Source organism: Microcaecilia unicolor, chromosome 3 (assembly GCF_901765095.1).
Source record: "Microcaecilia unicolor chromosome 3, aMicUni1.1, whole genome shotgun sequence".
Lineage (NCBI taxonomy): Eukaryota > Metazoa > Chordata > Amphibia > Gymnophiona > Siphonopidae > Microcaecilia > Microcaecilia unicolor.
Window position 1 is genome coordinate 495,375,260 of NC_044033.1, and position 21,382 is coordinate 495,396,641.

The following is a 21,382-nucleotide window of genomic DNA, read 5'->3' on the forward strand; positions in this document are numbered from 1 at the left end:
ACTTCCCAGAGGCCAGCGGGACCCAGTGGGAGCAGTACTGGGGGCAGACCCTCTAGGTGGCTGCAGGGTTAGCCCCAGGTGAGTGCTAGTGCTAAGCATTTCATGACAGCACATGTTTAAAAACCACTCATAGGGCCGCATGACACAACTCGTCTAGTAGCGCTATAGAAATGATGAGTAGTAGTAGTCCACCAGAGATTTCTCCCTTCCAGCTAAGTGGCTCTGAGCAGTACTCTGAGAGGTGGCTCATCTCCACTTTCTGACTACTTCCTGACATAGAAGGTACGAAGCAATGCCTCCCTGCTTGTTGGATCAGGATAATTTGGTTTGCTAGACAATCTCTGAAAGCTTTTAGAGCAGAGGTTCTCTGTTTTACTAATCATCTTAACAAGCATCTTAGTTCATTCATTTTTTAATGTAACAATTCAGCTCCTCAGGTCACTTCCACTCTGAGTCTCACTAGACAACAACCTCACTTTCTGGACAAAAATTAGCCACATGATACGTTGCTCTTTCTACAAACTTTGCCTCATCAGTACTCCCATTATTACAACCTTCTGCATTAAATACTCTCATTCATTCAGTCATTCATTAGTAATAACCCACATTAATTATTGCAATTCACTATACAAAGGTATTCAGGTCAAAGATGTACAACGACTTCAATTAGAACAAAACACCACTAATTGTTGGTAAATACAACCATGTTACACCTTTACTTAATACTGCCCATTGGCTCCCCATTTCTCATACCTATAAAATCCTTCTCTTAGTTTTCAAGACTTTATCTTCTGGAGAACCACTATCTGTCTCAGCATTTAATCCCTTACACCCCTTCCCATTTACTCCATTCCCTTGACCAGAACAGGCTTGTTATACCCAGCTATAAAGAAATAATTCATGAACATAATAAGGTATCCATTTTTATAGTCCAAGGTCCCTAGTTATGGAATTCATTACCACCTCACCTACAAACTCCAATCACCCCTTGCCCAATATAAAGTTATTATTATTATTATTTTATTTTTTTATTATTTATTACATTTGTACCCCGCGCTTTCCCACACAATGCAGGCTCAATGCGGCTTACATAGTAATTTGAAATACAAAGTTAAGAATAGAATTTTCAATAAAACAGTATTAAAACAACATAAAATTGGGCTTAGTAGTGTATGATAAGTTGAGCAAGATAATATATGACTAGGATAAAAGAGGGTAGCCAGGATAAGATAGTGTAATTTGGGAGAAAAGGGGTAAGGAGGGATAAAATTAAGGAGAGATGGAAAGAGAAGGATGGGAGGTTGGTATTTAAGTCAGAACAGAATTGGGAGTGGAGGTTGGCGAGATTAGGTTGGGGCATTAGGGTAGGCTTGCTTAAAGAGATGAGCTTTCAGCATTTTTCTAAAGGGTAAGAAGTCGTTTATTAATCGGATTGGCCTGGGTAGAGCGTTCCAAAACTGGCTGCCCAAAAAGGAGAAACTGGATGCGTAGTAGGTCTTGTATTTAATTCCTCTACAATTGGGAAGGTGTAGGTTAAGATAAGTTCGTGAAGAAATAGATCTGTTTCTAGCAGGGAGGTCGATCAAATCATTCATGTAGCCAGGGGATTCACCGTGGATGATCTTGTGGGTCATTGTGTTGATCTTAAAATGTATTCTTTCTTTGATGGGGAGCCAGTGAAGCTTTGCTCAAAGAGGTGATGCACTTTCAAATTTTGATTTGCCAAAAATAAGTCTGGCAGCCGTGTTTTGGGCAGTTTGGAGTCTCTTCAGTATTTGGGTTTTGCATCCTAAAAAGACACTGTTGCAGTAGTCGGCGTGGGTAATAACATTAGACTGTATCAGGTTCCGGAAAGTGTTGAGTGGGAGATAAGGCTTCACTCGTTTCAATATCCACATCATATTAAACATTTTCTTCGTGGTGAGTTTAGCGTGGTTATCAAAAGATAAATGGCTGTCTATAGTTATTCCCAGTTTCTTTAAGTTGTCAGATATGGGGAGTTTGACATCAGGAGTGTTGAGAGTAGTCGGGAGATAAGGTGAGTATTGGGAAAAAAGAACCAGGCACTGCGTTTTTTCTTTATTTAATTTCATTTTAAAAGCATTAGCCCAGGAGGTTAGAGTTGTAATGGCAGTATTGATTTTGCCATGGATTTCAGATAGATTGAATTTAAACTTGATCTTAGAATGTTCTTATACAACGAGATGCATTCTGCTAATTCCCCTTCTATGCATTTGAGTCTTTTGGAGCACCCTAGAGAGACTTCCAACTCCCCTACTGTGTGTCACTCCCTCTCTCTATTCTATCTATAGTGGAGTTCTACCCGCCTTCCATCATTATTTCATTTGTCTGCATCTTGATGTTTGATCACACTATGATATTCCTTAAGGCGGGACAGAAAATATTAATAAAACTTGGAAACCTGGAACCCAGTTCTTGGGACACACCTAGCCAGTCAGGTTTAATAATACCCAAAATGAATACGCATGAGATAAAATTTGCATACACAACCTCCACTGCATATCTCTCATATGCATATTCATTGTGGATATCTTCGTGTGCCCTGGGGACTGGGTTGAGAACCCCTGCTTTAGAGTGTTCCAAATAGCTCTTGGCTCTAGGAGATTTATTTGGTGTTAATCCATCATGAGCAAACCACCGACACTGGGTGTGAAGTCCATCTACACAAGTTCCCCACCTTATATTGGATGCAAATGTCATAAATATCTTTTGGAAATTGAAATAACAGTCTGTTGCCCAAATTGTTGGGAATTAGCCAGCAAGACAGAGGCTCCTTCAGATAAGTTGCGACAGTGATTACACATGAAAGCTTCCCAAGGCTTTAATTAAACAACTCCCAAGGTTTTTAAATAAACAATTGTAATACTAAGATGCAGACAGCAGTCCAGCAGCGAGAGGAGTGCTATCCAGACTTTTGCACTGAGTGTAACATGTATGATATCTCCTAGTTGGTGAGAGGTTATGTGTGTGTGCTCGATACAAAGAGCTCCTAGTTCTCAGAGAACAAGTCCGTTCTCTCGAGGCGTTGAAGGAGACAAAGGAATATAGAGGAGGCCTACAGGGACACTGTAGAGAAGTCTGACCTCCAGTATGTCAGCCCCTGTGCTGCCTTGGAGGAGGGAGGTCTTCTAAAAGGACAGCATCACCCTGGTGAAGTTGGAAATAATCCTGTAGCCAGGACCAGCGCACCAGGGTATGAAATATCCTCTCGCATGGAGAATGTGTCTCCAGGAGTTTCTGCCCAGGAGGGAACGGTTAGGATGGGAGGCGAGGATAATGCTGGGCAGACTTATACGGTCTGTGCCAGAGCCGGTGGTTGGGAGGCAGGGATAGTGCTGGGCAGACTTATACGGTCTGTGCCCTGAAAATGACAGATACAAATCAAGGTAAGGTATACACAAAAAGTAGCACATATGAGTTTATCTTGTTGGGCAGACTGGATGGACCATGCAGGTCTTTTTCTGCCGTCATCTACTATGTTATGTTACTATGATGGCTTTTGTAGTTGGTGATTCAATTATTAGGCATATAGATAACTGGGTGGCTGGTGGACATGAGGCTCGTCTGGTGACTTGCCTGCCTGGTGCGAAGGTGGCAGACCTCACGCGTCACCTAGATAAGCTTCTAGATAGTGCTGGGGAAGAGCCAGCTGTCTTGCTACATGTAGGTACCAATGACATAGGAAAATGTGGGAGAGAGGATCAGGAAGCCAAATTTAGATATACTGGAATTAGAAAAGGTGCAGAGAAGGGAGACGAAAATGATAAAGGAGATGGGACGACTTCCCTATGAGGAAAGGCTAAAGCGGCTAGGGCTCTTCAGCTTGGAGAAAAGATGGCTGAGGGGAGATATAAAATAATGAGTGGTGTGGAAGGGGTAGACGTGAATCACTTGTTTACTCTTTCCAAAAGTACTAGGACTAGGGAGCATGCAATGAAGCTACAAAATAGTAAATTTAAAATTAATCGGAGAAAATATTTCTTCATTCAACATGTAATTAAACTCTGGAATTTGTTGCCAGAGAATGTAGTAAAAGCAGTTAGCTTAGCAAGGTTTAAGAAAGCTTGGACAGTTTCCTATAAGAAAAGTCCATAAGCCACTATTAAAATGGTCTTGGGGAAAATCCACTACTTATTTCTAGGATAAGCAGCATAAAATGTATTGCACTGTTTTGGGGTCTTGCCAGGTACTTGTAACTGGATTGGCCACTGTTTGAAACAGGATACTGGGCTTGATGGACCTTCGTGAGCCCATTGGGAAGACAGAGTCCACTGCGCCTGGCTCAAAGTTGAGGCATGCATGGGAGTGACATGGACAATGGGTCGAGGGGTGACTTGGGGTAATGTATAATGAGCACTAGTAGCTCCAGCAACTAAATGATTCTGCACATGGATTCTTTTGCATCTTCCTCCTATGTGTTATTTACCAGCCACTTATGTAAGTAGGGAAAGGTGCAGCCCCAGTCCGCATAGAGATACTGTGATTACTGTTATTGATAAAAGCTACTTAACCAGGCCAAATAAGTTGAACAAGGTGGAGGGATAAGTATCATAACATAAGGAAACCCCGCACCATAAACATTTCAAATTCAATCACTCAAATTAGTCATTGTTAATTTTGCGGACCATCAGAAACGGCTCCCAGATTTAAGTTCAATGAATGCCACTGGTATATCAAGTCGCTTAGCTTCCTCATTTATCCTCTTTTATATATATGCATTTTTCTATGAACCAATGTTTGTAAACATTTAGTGAATTATTTACACGTACAAATGACTTATTTTATATTTTCTGTCCCACAAAGTTTGTTTCCATTTTTTTTTAGGCCGCTGAAGCAGGCATTTGGCCGAAACAAGGTGCCATGTTGGGCATTATCAATAAAGATTTTTTCTTCCATTACTTCGTCGTCCTGTTGTTCCTGAAGTTGCCCTGCTGGTCACACTACTCCTTTATTCTGCTCCTTATCACATAGTGGATCACAGTCTTCCGCTCCTGCAGTTCCCTTACCATCCTGTTTATCTGGACAGGTACTGAAGAGAAATTATTGGAATCTGTGCAGTGGATTAATTCTGTTGATCCTCATTTACAATTTACTATGCAATTCAAATGTAAGCACATAGACTTGCTTGATGTACACATATTTAAACAAGGCAATGTGCTTAATACATCTTTATATCGGAAGCCTGTTGAAAGAAGGAGTGGCCTAGTGGTTAGGGTGGTGGACTTTGATCCTGGCGAACTGAGGAACTGAGTTCGATTCCCACTTCAGGCACAGGCAACTCCTTGTGACTCTGGGCAAGTCACTTAACCCTCCATTGCCCCACGTAAGCCGCATTGAGCCTGCCATGAGTGAGAAAGTGCGGGGTACAAATGTAACAAAAAAAAATGCTCTTCTTCATTGCACTAAAAACAAGCATGTGTATTTGTCAGTTTTTATGGATTAGGAGGCTATGTTTTTCTACGGATGACAAAGTTCAATCTCAAATTTTGAGACGGCGCTTCTTGGATTGTGGTTATTCTCCTTCTACCACCAAGAAAGCATACTTACGTGGCAGGTTCACATAGCGTCAGTTATTGTTGCAGTACAAAGATAAATCAGGAATGGAGCATTTGACAGCTGTTTTTCCTTACACTGAACATAGTACTAAATGTGATGGATGTACTTTTACAACATTGGGGAATACTAATCCTAATCCCATGTCTTCAGGAATGACCAGTGGTTGCTTTTCACTGCGCTTGGTGAAATTTTATCATACAAGACATCGAACTATGAAAATATTAATGCACGGGGCATTCGAAACTGTGGATCATGACAATGGTATGCTTCAACTATTGAGGGAGTTCAGTGGACTGTTCCTAAAACATCTCAGGTGGTTGTAGCTTGTGCAGATATCACCTGTGAATCTGCCTTTGTTATATACTGTATTATATGTCCCTGTGATCTAGTCTGTGTTGGTCACACTAAGTGACCTGTTAACATACAACTGACAAACATAAATGAAGGAAAAATTGTGGAGTGGAATTGTCTCCACTAGTGCAACACTGGATCAATAAGAATCATTCTATTGATGATATCCCCTGGCGAATCCTGGATAAGATTAATTTTAGTGTCCAATGTTCCCATCAATCTGTTCCCATATGGCTTATTACAGGAACATTAGACATTAAAGGGTTAAGTTGGGGAGGGAGGGTGACGATGATGATTCAGTGTCTTAACTTACAAAGAACAACAGTGGATTTTCTCTTTAAACACTGCTGAACAAGCTGATTTGAATCCAGAAATAGAATGGATGACAGCTATTTAAATTTGGCTGCGCTATGAGAAGTGCTCTGAGCTAAAGATTTGAAAATTTTCTTTTGTAGCTGTTTTTCACTCATCACTATTTGAATTTTAATTATGAATTTTTGTTCTCTAAGAGACCAGTTTGCCCTGAAACAGCTTGTGAAACATGGCATATGGTTTTCCAGAGTGTTGGAGTTGATTCCCATAATTTTCAAACAAGTATGGATTTTTACCTTATTTTTGATAAAAAAAAGTTTCTTGAAAACTAATTTTCGCTATTAAATATATATGAAGAATTTGAAGATTGTGAAAAAATTTATAAAAAATTAAGGACCAATGAGGAAGCTGAGCAGCTTGATACACCAGTGGAATTCATTGAATTTGAATCGGAAAGCCGCTTCTGATAGTTCACAAAAATAAACAATGACTAATTTGATAACTGAGTGAGTTTGAAATGTTTTTGGTGCGGGGATTCTTTATGTTACATTTATTGTTAGGCATTTGGTGAATGCTTGGGTGCTGATGCAAGGCGGAAGGGTAGTACGTGGTAGTGGTAGTTGAGTTTTCCTACTCAAAATCAGAGATCGTTCCTGTGACTGGGATGTTTCTGGTTTTTTTTTTGTTACATTTGTACCCCGCGCTTTTCCCACTGAATATTATCTCAGCTAGGGTAGGAGTGGATAAGCATGTCCTGCACAGTAGATGCAGCCAGTGTCAGTCCGTGTGTGTGTGTGTGAGACTAGCAAGTTAGTTACTTCTTGCATTAAAAGTCAGGATGAAGAACCAAGTTATCAGAGATGTGAGCTGTGTGAGTACATCCTCACTGTTCTGCAGAAAACTAAAGACTGAATTGATCCTGTGTGACAACAATGGGCAAGAAGGTGAATACATGCACGGTGACCTGCTGCCAAACACTTCTACAATGGATGCTGGGGAGCGTTTCCTGAACTGGGCTCCACTGGATGACATCATCCAACAGTGAGATTTTTTTTATCCTGCCTGTCCTCAAAGAAAGGACATGTATACTGTCTTTACACTAGGTGTATAGCAAGTAACTCAGATCAATAAATTTAAAAAAACAAGTTTATTCTATAGCTACTAGGAAACGAGGGGAAAGCCAAGGCTCAACCTGGATCTACTGCATGCACCAGACTAGATGGACCTACTCCTTCATAATCTCTGGTCCTATACAGACTCCTGACCAGTGCCGAGCTCATGCTCTGCACTCAGAAAACTCAAGTACTTGTGACTGCAGTATTGTAGGAGTATTTGCTGTGATCTCACCCACCCTGTGTGCACATACATGAGAGCACCTTTACAGCCAAAATGGACGCTGCAACCTTTCACCTATATGTCTGACTACCAACTGTGCAGAAGTCAGCATTCCAGCTTGTAATAGATTTACTGAAGCCTGCACCACCTCCAAGGTCACTCTGTATCTGGAGAAAATGCATGTCCTTGGGAGAGAGGGAGAGAGAGTACGAGATAAGACGGACAAAGGAGGCTTCATACAGATGTTGGGAGTACATGATGGGATTATTTCTGATTGGCTCCCTGAAAACTGATGGATCTGAGAAGCGGGAACAGAAAGAAACTAGTTCCTGAGAGAAGAGAGAAGAACTAGGAAGAAGAACAGAAGAGGAGAACACTTGCATTTCTGCAAGCACCTGATTTTCCTAAGAGACTTACTGATAATACCTGGCAAAGCTTCTCCCCAGGTTACAGCTGTCTACAGGATCTATACTGAGTCTGTATCATATGTGGCTGATCAAGACAAGTGCATCACCTGAGCTTGTGGGACCTCGCTGAGACCTTCGGCTGAGGCATTGGAAGGAATCTGATCTGGAAACCGGGACGGTGAGATCATAGTTTACTTCCTTCAGGCTGGGTTAGGTAATTAGTCTGGGCTCGGACCCATCAGATGTGTGACGTCAGGATTTATGATCTCTAGTTGCTGTTAGCCTAGTATAAGATTTGTGTGGTAATCATTAGGATCTTGGTATTGTGTTATCTGTCATTACAGATTTAGCCAATAGGATAATCATAGTTATTCTCTATTTTTGGTATCATTGTGCATGCAATCAGGAATTGCTGATGCTATAAGCTGATAAGAGTTTTCTATATTTTTGTATATAACGCTGTATAAATAAACTAATATATTCCATTGGTCTGTCCGTTATTTTCCATGCAGCTAATGTTGGGCAGAGGCCACGCCCCCTAGACATAAGCGAGTACATAGGTAGGAAATTGGCCTCTTACAAAAACATATATATAATCCCCTACAAATTGGGGCTCTCGTCCGGGATGGTTAGTGCAGGAAGGGAGCAGAATTTAAAACTGTTTCTGGGGCTTTTCAGAAAGCTGTTTTAACTCTCTGTTTTTTTTTTTGCACGAACTGCAGTTCCACCCTAGCTAAAACGACAGACTTTTGTTTATACAGCTGTGTTTTATTGCTGTAATTGGTTGACAGATTTATTACTCTGAGCTCCAAAGAAAGAAAAACTGTTTATCTAACTCTCTGTAAGGAAGGAAAGCAGGGTGTGTTTAGTCTTTAAAATGGCGACCGGCACTGTTGGCACATTGCCTGAAATTCTTCTGAGTGAACAGGAGAGGGGCGTGCTTAAGATATTACTGCCGCTCTCTCATAGTAAGGCGAAACCAGCTCCTCCTACAATAGAGTCTGTACGTGCTTTATTTGGTAGCAGGTCACCGAATAGCTCAGAAGCATATGCTACGGTTTTAAATACAATTATAAAAGAGAAACAGCATTTGTCACAATGGATGCTTTGTGAACTGGGCGTGTCTCTTTTGGCAGTCAAGGACTCTTTGATGAATGAGATAAGACAGATATCTGTACCTCTAACAGATCGCATAGCAGAGTTGCAGTTAGATTTGTCCCAGACTAGGGAAACTGTCCAGGAGCGAGACAGTGAGTTAGCTGCATTACGAGTTGATTTAGACACTGCCAGATCTGCTTTAGCAGGGACCAATGTAAGCCCCGCCCCACCTGACTCCTCTGAAGAGATTTGTACGGAGTGCCAGACACTGTACGATAAGTGTAAAACTTTGCAGTGTGACCTAACTGATTGTGAAGCACTTAATTACACATTAAAGCAGGAAATTGCCCAGTACCTCGTGTCTTTTGATTTGTTGCAAGAGAAATTTTCTCGTTTGACTGATGCATTACACAACCAGATTAGGGAAACAGATAAGTTGCAGACATTAAATCGGGAGCTAAAACAGGTCTCAGAAGGTGTTCAGAGTGAGTTGCGCAGGGAGCTAGTGGCCACTCAAGAACAATCTGTGTCTGTGTTTCAAGATTGGCACGCAGCCAAGCTAGAGTTAGCGGAGGTAAAAGAAAAGCAGGAGACAGTCTCACTACAATTAGAATGTGCAGTGAAGGACAGAGATTCATTGTCTAAAGCATTAGATGAGTGCACTGTAAAGATTTCCACAATGCAGCAAGAGCTTACGCAAATGGCGCAGGAAGAAGTACCGTATACCTTAGAGTTCCCCGACAGTTTTGCTGTGGGTCACCCAAGCCCAGCTCCCGAAATGAACCGTTACGTGAGCCGGGAGGGACCCGAGTTAAACACACCCACTGGGGGCAGGGCTCCGGCTCTTTCCCGCCCCTCTGTACAATTCAGCCCCATAGTGGCTGGTGAACGAAGCAGCAGACCCGAGACAGTGCCACACCCATTGGGGGCACGGGCCCAGGGACTGCCTGCCGAAATCATCAGCTCACTTGGTCAGGTGCCTAGCTCAGGGCCTCAGCCTTCGGCAGATCCACCCAGTTTTAGCAACGCACCTGCCCCGAGGTTCTCTACACCTGGTAGTGATCAGCGGCATGTCAAGCCAGAACCCAAGAAAGGAATGTCTATGGAGAGGCAGGCATATGTTATAAAGATGCTACGCACCGTAATAGCGCCTTTTAAAGAGTCTGCCTTGGTATCCATAGAAACCCATCTTAAGACAGTGCATGAACTCCTGCAGACCATGCACGTCTCATCTGAGAATGATATCAGAGCCCTCCTCAAATGGACCTTTAGTACCGAGTGCCATGAAGTTCTAGATTTGATCATGTCCGATAACCCTGATTTACGGTCAGTGGAGCAAGCCTTAGCGAAGCGCTACGGTCTCTTTGCCAACTCTCTGGAAGCTAAGCGTGCAGCGTATACTATTAGTTGTAAGCCGGAGGAGAGTCCGCGGGAGTGGGCCCATCGCTTGAAGCGTGCATTTTACCAAGGGGGGGTCCCGCCCGATTCTAAAGATCTTGAATTTGGTGATTTCAGGGAACTTTTTATACAGGGTCTGCCTGATCCGATAAAGATTCCCTTGGCAGGAAAAAACGCAGAACCCTATTCCAGCCTTCTCAAGCAGGCTGAAGGAATTTTTGAAATCTGCCGCGCCAAGCCCATCGCAGAGACTCTGAAACCGGCGTCCAAGAGTCGCAACAGGGTGATACCACCTGCTGTTTGTGCGGTCACTTCCACGCTTTCTCTGGAAAACAAAGCGCCGAGACCAACTACGCCGCCGGGCTCTCAGGCCCTGCCGCGGGATGCAGCGCCCCCTATTGCACAGGAGGGACAGCAACAACCTAAAAAGAAGCGGTTTAATCAGAAGAAGTGGAATGCAGAGAAGATCCGCGCTATGCAAGCTCAGCTGGACCAATTGATGGCAAGATGTTCAATCGCGGAGTCTAGCAATGTACCTAAGACACCTCCATCTCATAAAAAGGTCAAATTCCAGAAGCAGAAGGACCAGTCTTCTAGACCGCCGACCCCTCCGGGGCTTAGTGTTAAATCTGTTGAGGTGGAACAGCCATCCTCTTCGGAGGAAGAACAAGCATGACTAGACGTGGCCACAAAACCTGTTACCGCAAGCGTCCCCACTGTCCACGTGGATGCGTTGTCGCCCATCAGTGAGGAGTCCCCCGTGAACCATGCTGCGTCTCAGCCCTCGAACCCGGAAGGGCCTCTTTCAAAAGACTCATCCCAGGAAGTCAGGTATTTTCTAGGTAAGCTTATATCTAAAGGTTACAGATATACCGTGGAGTTGTTGATTCAACAAGTACTTTCCTGTGAAGGTCTCCTGGATACAGCCTCAGAGGTGACTTTGGTCACCCAGGGCCTGTTTCAGAAACTAGAGGCATCTCTAGGGGGGGGTCAGGATGTGCTGCATGTCACACCGTGCGACTTGTCACTGGTGGCCTATGGCAATCAAAGTATTGGAACTGTGGGACAGGTTTGGCTATCTTTACAGCTTGGACAGATGACCGTCAGGCACCCAGCCATCATCTCTACCAGTGAGGGTGAAGAATTTCTGATTGGAAATGACCTTTTGAAGAGATTTCGGCCTGTTTTGGATTATGACGAGGAAACGATCTGGTCTAAAGTCACTCGACCCCTTAAATATGTGCGAGGGAGATACTGGCGTACAGTCAGTGATGCCAACTCTGTGGAGCTACAGGACACTCCCCTGCGGACTGATCTCCGGTGTTCCGCGGATCCGCCCATGCGGGAGCCTCCTTTGACAGATGCACCAAAATGGGGTCAGAAGCATGAAGAGCTGGGGCAACAAGCGGACCAACTAGAGATTGTTTCACAGGACTCAGCCAAGACGGATGACTTAACAGATACTGTGTCTCCCGCATCACTTGAAATATCATCTCCTATCTCTGGTCCGGATTTTGCTCATCCTTGCAAGGTGACTGACATCACCCGGAAAGGTGATGAATTCACCATACCAGTTCAAGTGGCTAACACCCAATTGCTTCAAGCTACTTTACTGTTCACTAGTGATCTCTCCTACATCAGTGACTCTTTGTACAGCCAAATTCGTAAGTCTGTACAACTTCCCTTCAGCAGATGTTCCTCTACTTCGGTACAGGTACCGGGACAAGGCTCCAAGCCGCTTGACGGAATATGTGGCCTTCCCTTGACTGTGGGAAAGAAGACATTCACTCACCACTTCTCTATTGTCCGGGGCTTGAGGGAACCCTTATGTTTGGGGTCAGATTGCCTTGTACGACTGGGAGTTTATGTGGACCTGGTGAATCTTGTCCTGTGGAGTAGAATGCAGAACAACCCAGTGGAACTTGAACCTACGGCTGTTTGTTTGAAGTCTGGACAGACCATTCCCCAGGTCTGTGAGGTAGTCTGTGACAAGGATGTAACCATTCCAGGAAGAGTTCGGGATTTTTCCCTCAAGCTTCGCCTCGCTCAAGGACAACGTCTGCTGGATGATGTAGTGTTCTTTAACCCACATGCCCACTTTCGAGACCTTGGATTGACAATTGGTGTTCTGCCATGTTTGGAGATCACCGGTACCACCTTATACCTGTTGGTCACCAATCCACAGTCTGCTGAAGTTGAGCTATCTGCTGGAGATTCTTTTGGCTTTCTGGTTGGCCAGTCCTTCCATGATGTCGAGGTAAGTTTGCCTATCCTTGGCAGGCTGCCTTCTTCTTGGGACACCTGCCAGGGGGGGGAGACTGACAGTTGGTTTACCTCTCCCAGGGGCCTCATATCTCTCGAGTTTGTTTGGCCCTATGATGCGACGTGTGCTCAGGTACAGGTGGAAGATGACTTCTTGTTTCTGTCCAGGGAAATGTCTGTACCTCAGAAGCCTCGAAGGGTGAATTCTGTGGAAACCTCAACCTTGCAGGAGGACATTGAAGAACAGGTGGAAATTGCATCCAACCAACCTTTCTCCGAGTTTGATGCTATGGTGAAAGAGCAAGTGGAACAGGCTGATGCTTGTACTACTCACACAGAGATGATGACAGGTAGGGAAATGACATTACCAATTCATTTGTTGTACAGGACTAATGATGTGAACTTGTCCAGTGCTACCTCCACTCATGAATATGTCACCCATTTGCGTAATCATTTGCAAAGTGCCTTTGCCTTTGCTCAGAAAAATTTGGAAAGTAGCGCTAGAGGTAGAAAAGCCTATTATGATCAAGGGACTACCTCTAAAGAATACCAAATTGGCGACAAGGTATTCTACTTCAATTTTGCCAGAAACAAGGTTAAAGAAAGGAAGTTTCTACCCAGTTGGCATGGTCCTTTCCCTATAGTGGAAAAAGCTTCACCTGTGACTTACCAAATTCGCCTCAGAAAAAATTCTCAAGGTGAAGATAACCTTAAGTGGGTCCACATCAATCAGTTGAGACCATGTCACCCCAGTCATTTGGTTCCAGATACATGCATTGTTGAAATGACACAAACTAACCATGAAGCAGAATAGCTTCGTCTTCTTTTGTTTTTCAGCTACAAAGAAAAAAACAAAACCTTGAAGATCCGGTGCAGTTGCCTAACAGATTGATTCTGTTTCCGTTCCTGATGTCGTTCTTCAAGATGTTCCTGACGCCCTGCTTCCTAATCCATTGGTGGTTTCAACATCCCTTCCCCTTGTTCCTCATGATTTCCATTGTTTAGTCATGACTGTTGGAGTTTTCTTTGGCCAAGAATCATTCTTCGTGTTGGGGGGAATTGTTTGATTTTATTTTTATTTCAACCGATCCAGTGTGCCTGACAGTGAAGTTTTGGATGTGTGTTTGTTTGTTTTTGGGACATTTCATTGACTTTCTTTTTGAACTGTGTCCAATGCTTATGTTTGAAGACTTTCTTCATCATCACCATTACGTGGACCATTTTGTTCCTGTTTGATGTCTTCTTGATGTGAGAAGTTGTCCATTCACACCTCATTATTCATCACGGTCCACCCTATTGACTTTGCTATGGACCTTATACCATTTTTACAGTCCAAAGACTCTCACACTGTTGAATTATCTGTTGACCATGAGACTCTCGAGGTTGCAGATTACAAACGTCGTTCATCTGATGTCACCCAGTTCCACATGTCCACTCACGTTGTCATCCCACTTTTGACCATCTCGTGGGTCATCATGCTCCTGTGTGCTGTAGTGTTTTGGAGAGACCTTCGTCATTTACGCTATCGCGTAAACACTTTGTCACCTACGGCAATGAGATTGCAAGACTTTATGTAGTTACCTCTAACCAGAGTTTTGCCAACAATTTATTCCGTTTTCACTTTTCTGTACTAATATGCTTTGCTTTGCATGATGTGATTTTCATGATCTATGTGATTATGGTTCATGATTTGTTTGATTAATTTCATGTGTTAAGACTTTTCAACTAACTGCACATGCAGGTTCTATTATTCAGTATTTTGCTGTATTAGCATTTTTAATTTCCTTGTGAACATTATTTTGCTTCATTGAACTGTTTGAAGAGTGTTAGTTTGCATTAGTTGAGATTTACTTTGAAACTTTTTGTAGTTTTGACCATGAAGTTTGTACCTGAATCCTGACTGAACTGTCTGGCTTATTTTTGTAGTTAGGTTGGAGAAGGCCTTTACTCCTTTGTAGTAATTTCCATCTCCAAGGGGGGGAATCTGTAGGAGTATTTGCTGTGATCTCACCCACCCTGTGTGCACATACATGAGAGCACCTTTACAGCCAAAATGGACGCTGCAACCTTTCACCTATATGTCTGACTACCAACTGTGCAGAAGTCAGCATTCCAGCTTGTAATAGATTTACTGAAGCCTGCACCACCTCCAAGGTCACTCTGTATCTGGAGAAAATGCATGTCCTTGGGAGAGAGGGAGAGAGAGTACGAGATAAGACGGACAAAGGAGGCTTCATACAGATGTTGGGAGTACATGATGGGATTATTTCTGATTGGCTCCCTGAAAACTGATGGATCTGAGAAGCGGGAACAGAAAGAAACTAGTTCCTGAGAGAAGAGAGAAGAGAGAAGAACTAGGAAGAAGAACAGAAGAGGAGAACACTTGCATTTCTGCAAGCACCTGATTTTCCTAAGAGACTTACTGATAATACCTGGCAAAGCTTCTCCCCAGGTTACAGCTGTCTACAGGATCTATACTGAGTCTGTATCATATGTGGCTGATCAAGACAAGTGCATCACCTGAGCTTGTGGGACCTCGCTGAGACCTTCGGCTGAGGCATTGGAAGGAATCTGATCTGGAAACCGGGACGGTGAGATCATAGTTTACTTCCTTCAGGCTGGGTTAGGTAATTAGTCTGGGCTCGGACCCATCAGATGTGTGACGTCAGGATTTATGATCTCTAGTTGCTGTTAGCCTAGTATAAGATTTGTGTGGTAATCATTAGGATCTTGGTATTGTGTTATCTGTCATTACAGATTTAGCCAATAGGATAATCATAGTTATTCTCTATTTTTGGTATCATTGTGCATGCAATCAGGAATTGCTGATGCTATAAGCTGATAAGAGTTTTCTATATTTTTGTATATAACGCTGTATAAATAAACTAATATATTCCATTGGTCTGTCCGTTATTTTCCATGCAGCTAATGTTGGGCAGAGGCCACGCCCCCTAGACATAAGCGAGTACATAGGTAGGAAATTGGCCTCTTACAAAAACATATATATAATCCCCTACAGTATTCCCAACAGATGCAGTAATCAGCTATTAAAAGATAACAGGGAGTAAACAATTACAGACTAGAGCTGTGCATTAATGCTGCATCAACAAGACCTGTGTTATGGTCAGCCACAAGATGGAAGCCTTCCATCAGAGCTTAATGTTCATGTCACCTTAAAAACATTCTGACCTCAGCAGAATTGTGCTGCACAATGGTAGCCTGGGATCCATGTTGGCACAGATTAATGTTCTCTAATTCTCCCACTCCAACATGCTTGGACTAAACATGCACACATGCCAAGTATCAAAGATGTTATAAAACCTGATTATTGTAGAGAAATCTTGCCACTATACTGAACACATCAGATGTGATGTAATAAGAACAGGTGTAAACCTGCTGCCCTTGTGAATTCATCCTCTGGGTGCTCTTAATTTACCACACGTCTCTAAGCCTGATAAGGGATGACAGTAAGGTGAATTGCTAGCAAAGAAAATGATGATAACAAAGCCTGCTGACACTTCATTTTCATTATTTTCTTATCTGTCAAGAGAAGACCTGCACCTCACAGTCCTATTGTTCTCCTTTTAGAAACTGGTTACATCTCTTCTCTATATAGAAGACATAAATCCAAAGCAGATAACGGATGGCAAACTTTCACTTTTAAAAAAGCTACCATTTAAGAGTAGAAAAAGAAACAGGTTGCAACAGTGGCGTATTTAGGGTAGGTGCATCGTGGCATACGCACCCCATCAGACCCAGCCCCCCCCTTTAAAAATCCTCTTGATATCTTCGCTCTGCAGCAGCAATCACACTCATAGCCCGCCTGCAGCCTGCTTCAGGATTTCCTCCCTCAACTGCCCTGCCCCTCTGGGAGGAAGTCCCAGAGCATGCTGTAGGCAGCCGTCGAGTGCCGCTGAAGACGCCAAGAGGCGCTGAAAAAAAAATGAGCATTGAGCACTATTCTATAAATGGTGCTCTGAGTTGGGCGCCATTTATAGAAGAGCACGTAGCACCAAGATCCGCACAAAACTTTGGGCAGTGCATAAATTAGGTGTGGATCCTCCAAACTCTATAATAGTGCTTGCATCTTTAGTGAATGTCCCTGAGCAGCCCACGCTCCTCCAATGGCCACGCCCCCTTTTCAACTGCACGCTAAAACATTTACATGCGCATCTTTATAGAATAGCGCTTGGCCAGATGCACATGTAAATCCAAATTGTTGCCAATTAACACCAATAATCAATGCCTAATTATTGGTGCTAATTGGCTCATTACTCTGCACATACAAGTTTGACTTATTCTTGCTGTACATTGCCTTCAGTGAATTCCTTCAAAAAGGCAGTAAATAAATCCTAATAAATTAAAATGTAAGTCTAGCAGTGCTATAGAAATGATAAGTAGTAGTAAGTAGTAATAAATTGGGCATGCACAATTTTGAGCACCATATATAGAATCCAGGTGATAGAGCCACTTCAAGTTTACCTCTGAGTCATGAAGAGATTGTGTTAGCTTCTGTTTATTTAGGGATTCGTTAAAACATACAATTTGACCAGCAGGGTCTAAATGTTTACATACAACTGGATCTGTTAGTTGTTATATTGTAAACTGCTTGAATATTTTGATAAGTGGCAGTCTACTAAATAAACAAATCAAATCAAACAGTTTAAAAAATCCAAAATATGTTAACATTTACCTACTCTTGGTGAAGCAACATTTTAGATTGTCTCTTTGCTGGAAGAAAGTACTGGTTTATGGAGGCTAAATAAAAGTCATTTAGATTTTTTTTTTATGTTTCAGAGTGCTTGGGGTGTAAATTATTCAAATTTGAAAAAAATCCTATTATTAATAGTATCGGGAGAGAAATCAATTAAGTTAGACATGCCTAAAATACTTACAGTAAAGCAGATGTTCCTGAAAGCGATAATGTGTGATTAAATTAATTACAGGTGTAGGTCTGCAAACAAAGAGAAAATATAAAGAGATTTTAACTCCACACAGTGCAACAACCAAGCACCTTAGAACTCCAGTGCAAAGGCACAGAAGTCAGAACCAACAATAAGATATGGGCTTTAGAGACACTGAGATAATAGAGGTAATACTGTCACTAACCAAGGATCTGTACATAATGAGGGAAGTCCTGGACTGCCTGCTAGATTCTGCCTGCAGTGTATGGAATCAGTTATCTCACAGAGGTCACGAGAATGAGAACATTGCCTGGAGTGTGACTGTAGTGTGAATGTGCTTGAGAAAGGAGGGAGGCAGATTATTACTGGAAAGGGCAACCCCTGACAACACCAAGCAGCAAACACTAGTTCAGTCTCAGGAAACTTTCCGCCCAGGAAAATGTGCCAAGGTAGTCGGGGAAAGCTGGGCTATAACTTAATTTATAAAACCAAGACAAATATCCCAACCTGATCATTAAGGCATAACGGGGGCCGTGCTTTAACTGGCCACTGCAACATTTCTCACTTGCTTAAGGCAACAAACATTCAGTGGCGTGCTTCAAAACGCTCTCATATCATACTGTAAGGTCAGAACAAGTACTCACTGTCATGTAATAATGCTATTGTACAATGAAATAAATTGGCTCATCTATCTCTGTCATCTTATGTTTTGGTATTAAATTACCAGAGGTACAGTACCTACATTTGTAATTCCTGCTCCTAGTCCAGCCTTATCCATAAAGCCGCCTGCCAGCTGCAGTGTAAAGATAAGACCTTTGAGTTGCAGGTGTTTCCCCCTTTTAAAGACAGTTCTATCTGCTAAACAATGAACAATGCTTCAAAGGTTCCCAGACCTAGGCCTTAGGTACAAATTCAGTATCACTCAGCTTTCAAAGTACTTACGAGCTGTAATCTTAGCTGATATTCAGGCATGAATGAGTTCCCCACCACACATGGCAGAGCTTCAAAATTATACCCCAAGGCTAACCAGTCTGTTTAGGGGGAGGGGGGTGGAGAAGATCGCTAGATTGTCTCCCTGGTGGGCAGTAATTATTATAAAACTATGGTGGTCAGTATCTCTTACAAAAATACGGATGATATCAGCAGACAAGGTGTACTTGGTCTGCCTACTAGTGCCTCCCTACTGTGCTCTCATAAGTTTTATTCCATCTGTACTCATCTCTTTCCATCCACCATTAAAGTCCCCTTGCATCTATCCGATGTAAGCTTAATTTCTGCTACTTCACAGACCTTTCAGTGAAAAAAAAATATTTAACATAGTAACATAGTAGATGACGGCAGAAAAAGACCTGCATGGTCCCATCCAGTCTGCCCATGACAAACTCATATGTGTATACCTTACCTTGAATTTGTACCTGTCCTTTTCAGGGCACAGACCATATAAGTCTGCCCAGCAGTATTTTCCGCCTCCCAACCACCAGTCCCGCCTCCCATCACCGGCTCCCGCGGGACGCTTGGAATGCCCTCCCGCGGGAGGTGGTGGAGATGAAAACGGTAACGGAGTTCAAACATGCGTGGGATATGCATAGAGGAATCCTGTGCAGAAGGAATGGATCCTCAGAAGCTTAGCTGAAATTGGGTGGCAGAGCAGTTGGGGGGAAGAGGGGGTGGTGGTTGGGAGGCGAGGATAGGGGAGGGCAGACTTATACGGTCTGTACCAGAGCAGGTGATGGGAGGCGGGACTGGTGGTTGGGAGGCAGGAAATACTGCTGGGCAGACTTATATGGTCTGTGCCCTGAAAAGGACAGGTACAAATTCAAGGTAAGGTATACACATATGAGTTTGTCATGGGCAGACTGGATGGACCATGCAGGTCTTTTTCTGCCATCATCTACTATGTTACTATGTAAGCTTAATTTCTGCTACTACACTAACCTTTCAGTGAAAAAAAATATATTTTTCATATTCCTTTTCAGCCTGTTTTATCTTCAACTTCATACAATAACCCTTCAGTGAACTTTTTAATTTTAAGGAAAATGTTTCCTTCTGACACTTTATTGAAGCTTGCTAAAACATTTCAATGTTTATATCATATCTATTTATTTATTTAAAAAAATAACCCACCCATCCACTCACCACAGTCCTTGGTGGAGCACAAATGAACATAAGAAATTATAGATAGAGCATACAAAGCATTACAATTGAAATCAGGCAAATCCTTTAATCATATCATTTGGACAAATGATTCTAAATGTTTCTATCAAGATTTAATAAGTAGGCCCACTGTTGCTTTATATCAAATAGCAACGCATTCCCAAGAGTAACCCCAGCGACAGAAATATCATGTGACTGACAACTTTCATAGGTTCTTTACATTTTAAATCTATGTTTACATTCTAATGATATGAAACCCTAAATACCCACAATAATATTATAAGCTATACTCGCCAAGAGATAAGCAGACTATGAGGCTCTAACATCTCAGGGGTAGTGGAAAAAGTGGCCTGTGGCAGTGTAGGTGCGCATTCTGGGCACGCGCCGGGCTACTTTTTACCACATCTGCAAAAGAGGGCTTTTTAAAAAATATGATGGGAAAACGGCATGCAGTAAAACTGAAACCAGCGCGCACATCTAAAATCGGCCTCAGCCTTTAACCCCACTCACTGATTTAGCGGTAAGGGCTCACACGCTACATGCGCAGTGACCGGTCAGCAAGTACCAATTGCCGATTACCACCAGAAACGGTGCAAGTGTAAGGAAATAAATCAATCATCTAAGCATTACTGGCGCATGCCAAATCTGAAATTACCGCCCGGGGGGGGGGGGGGGGGGGGCACAGTAGCCTGGTGTCTCACTTGGGCGCATGCTGGTCGCCGCATCTCAAAAAAGATATAAAGGAATTAGAGAAGGTGCAGAGAAGGGCGACGAAAATGATAAAGGGAATGGAATGACTTCCTTATGAGGAAAGGCTGAGAAGGTTAGGGCTCTTCAGCTTGGAGAAAAGGCGGCTGAGGGGTGATATGATAGAAGTCTACAAGATAATGAGCGAACAGAGGTGAAGCATTTGTTTACACTTTCAAACAACAACAAAACCAGGGGACACAAGATAAAGCTAGAATATGGTACATTTAAAACAAATAGGAGAAAGATTTTCTTTACTCAGCGTGTAGTTAGACTCTGGAACTCGTTGCTGGAAAATGTAGTGACAGCAGCTGGCCTTACGGAGTTTAAAGGGGGTTTGGACAGATTCCTGAGGGAAAAGTCCATTGAACATTATTAAAAAAAAAATTATTATTTTTTTTTTTTTGGGGGGGGGGGGGGTTGCTGGATTCTTGAAGCCTGGATTGGCCGCTGTCGGAGACAGGATGCTGGGCTTGATGGACCCTTGGCCTTTTCCCAGTATGGCGGTGCTTATGCTGCATGCGCGTAGATCCTAATGCGCCTTTGTAAAAGGGCCCCAGAGTGTCTAATATCACCTCCCCAAGACTATCCACTTCACTTGACAATGCAAGCTCTTTGTCCACTCACTTTAAATTTAGGTTACATACCACACAGTCCCTTGTTAAGCAAAGGAACCACTGTTTTATGATCTGCTACAAAAGAACAAACAGCTCAACTCACATTCGTTAATATTAAAGGCAACCCAGATCTTCAGAACTATAAGAAAACTATTTTTTGGACCTTCATATCAAATTCACATGGAAAGAGAAACGAATGTTCTTTAACTGTGTGTCAGGA

At 42.8% G+C, this 21,382-nt stretch overlaps 1 protein-coding gene across 1 annotated transcript in view; it reads right to left on the bottom strand.

The window, feature by feature from the left end:
- UFL1 (UFM1 specific ligase 1) overlaps window positions 1-21,382 on the bottom strand; it is a 145,275-nt gene that overhangs the window by 52,113 nt on the left and 71,780 nt on the right. Inside the window, exon 7 of the mRNA XM_030199083.1 lies at window positions 17,636-17,694. Within this exon, the coding sequence (XP_030054943.1) occupies window positions 17,636-17,694 (59 nt within the window). The remainder of the gene's footprint in view (window positions 1-17,635; window positions 17,695-21,382) is intronic.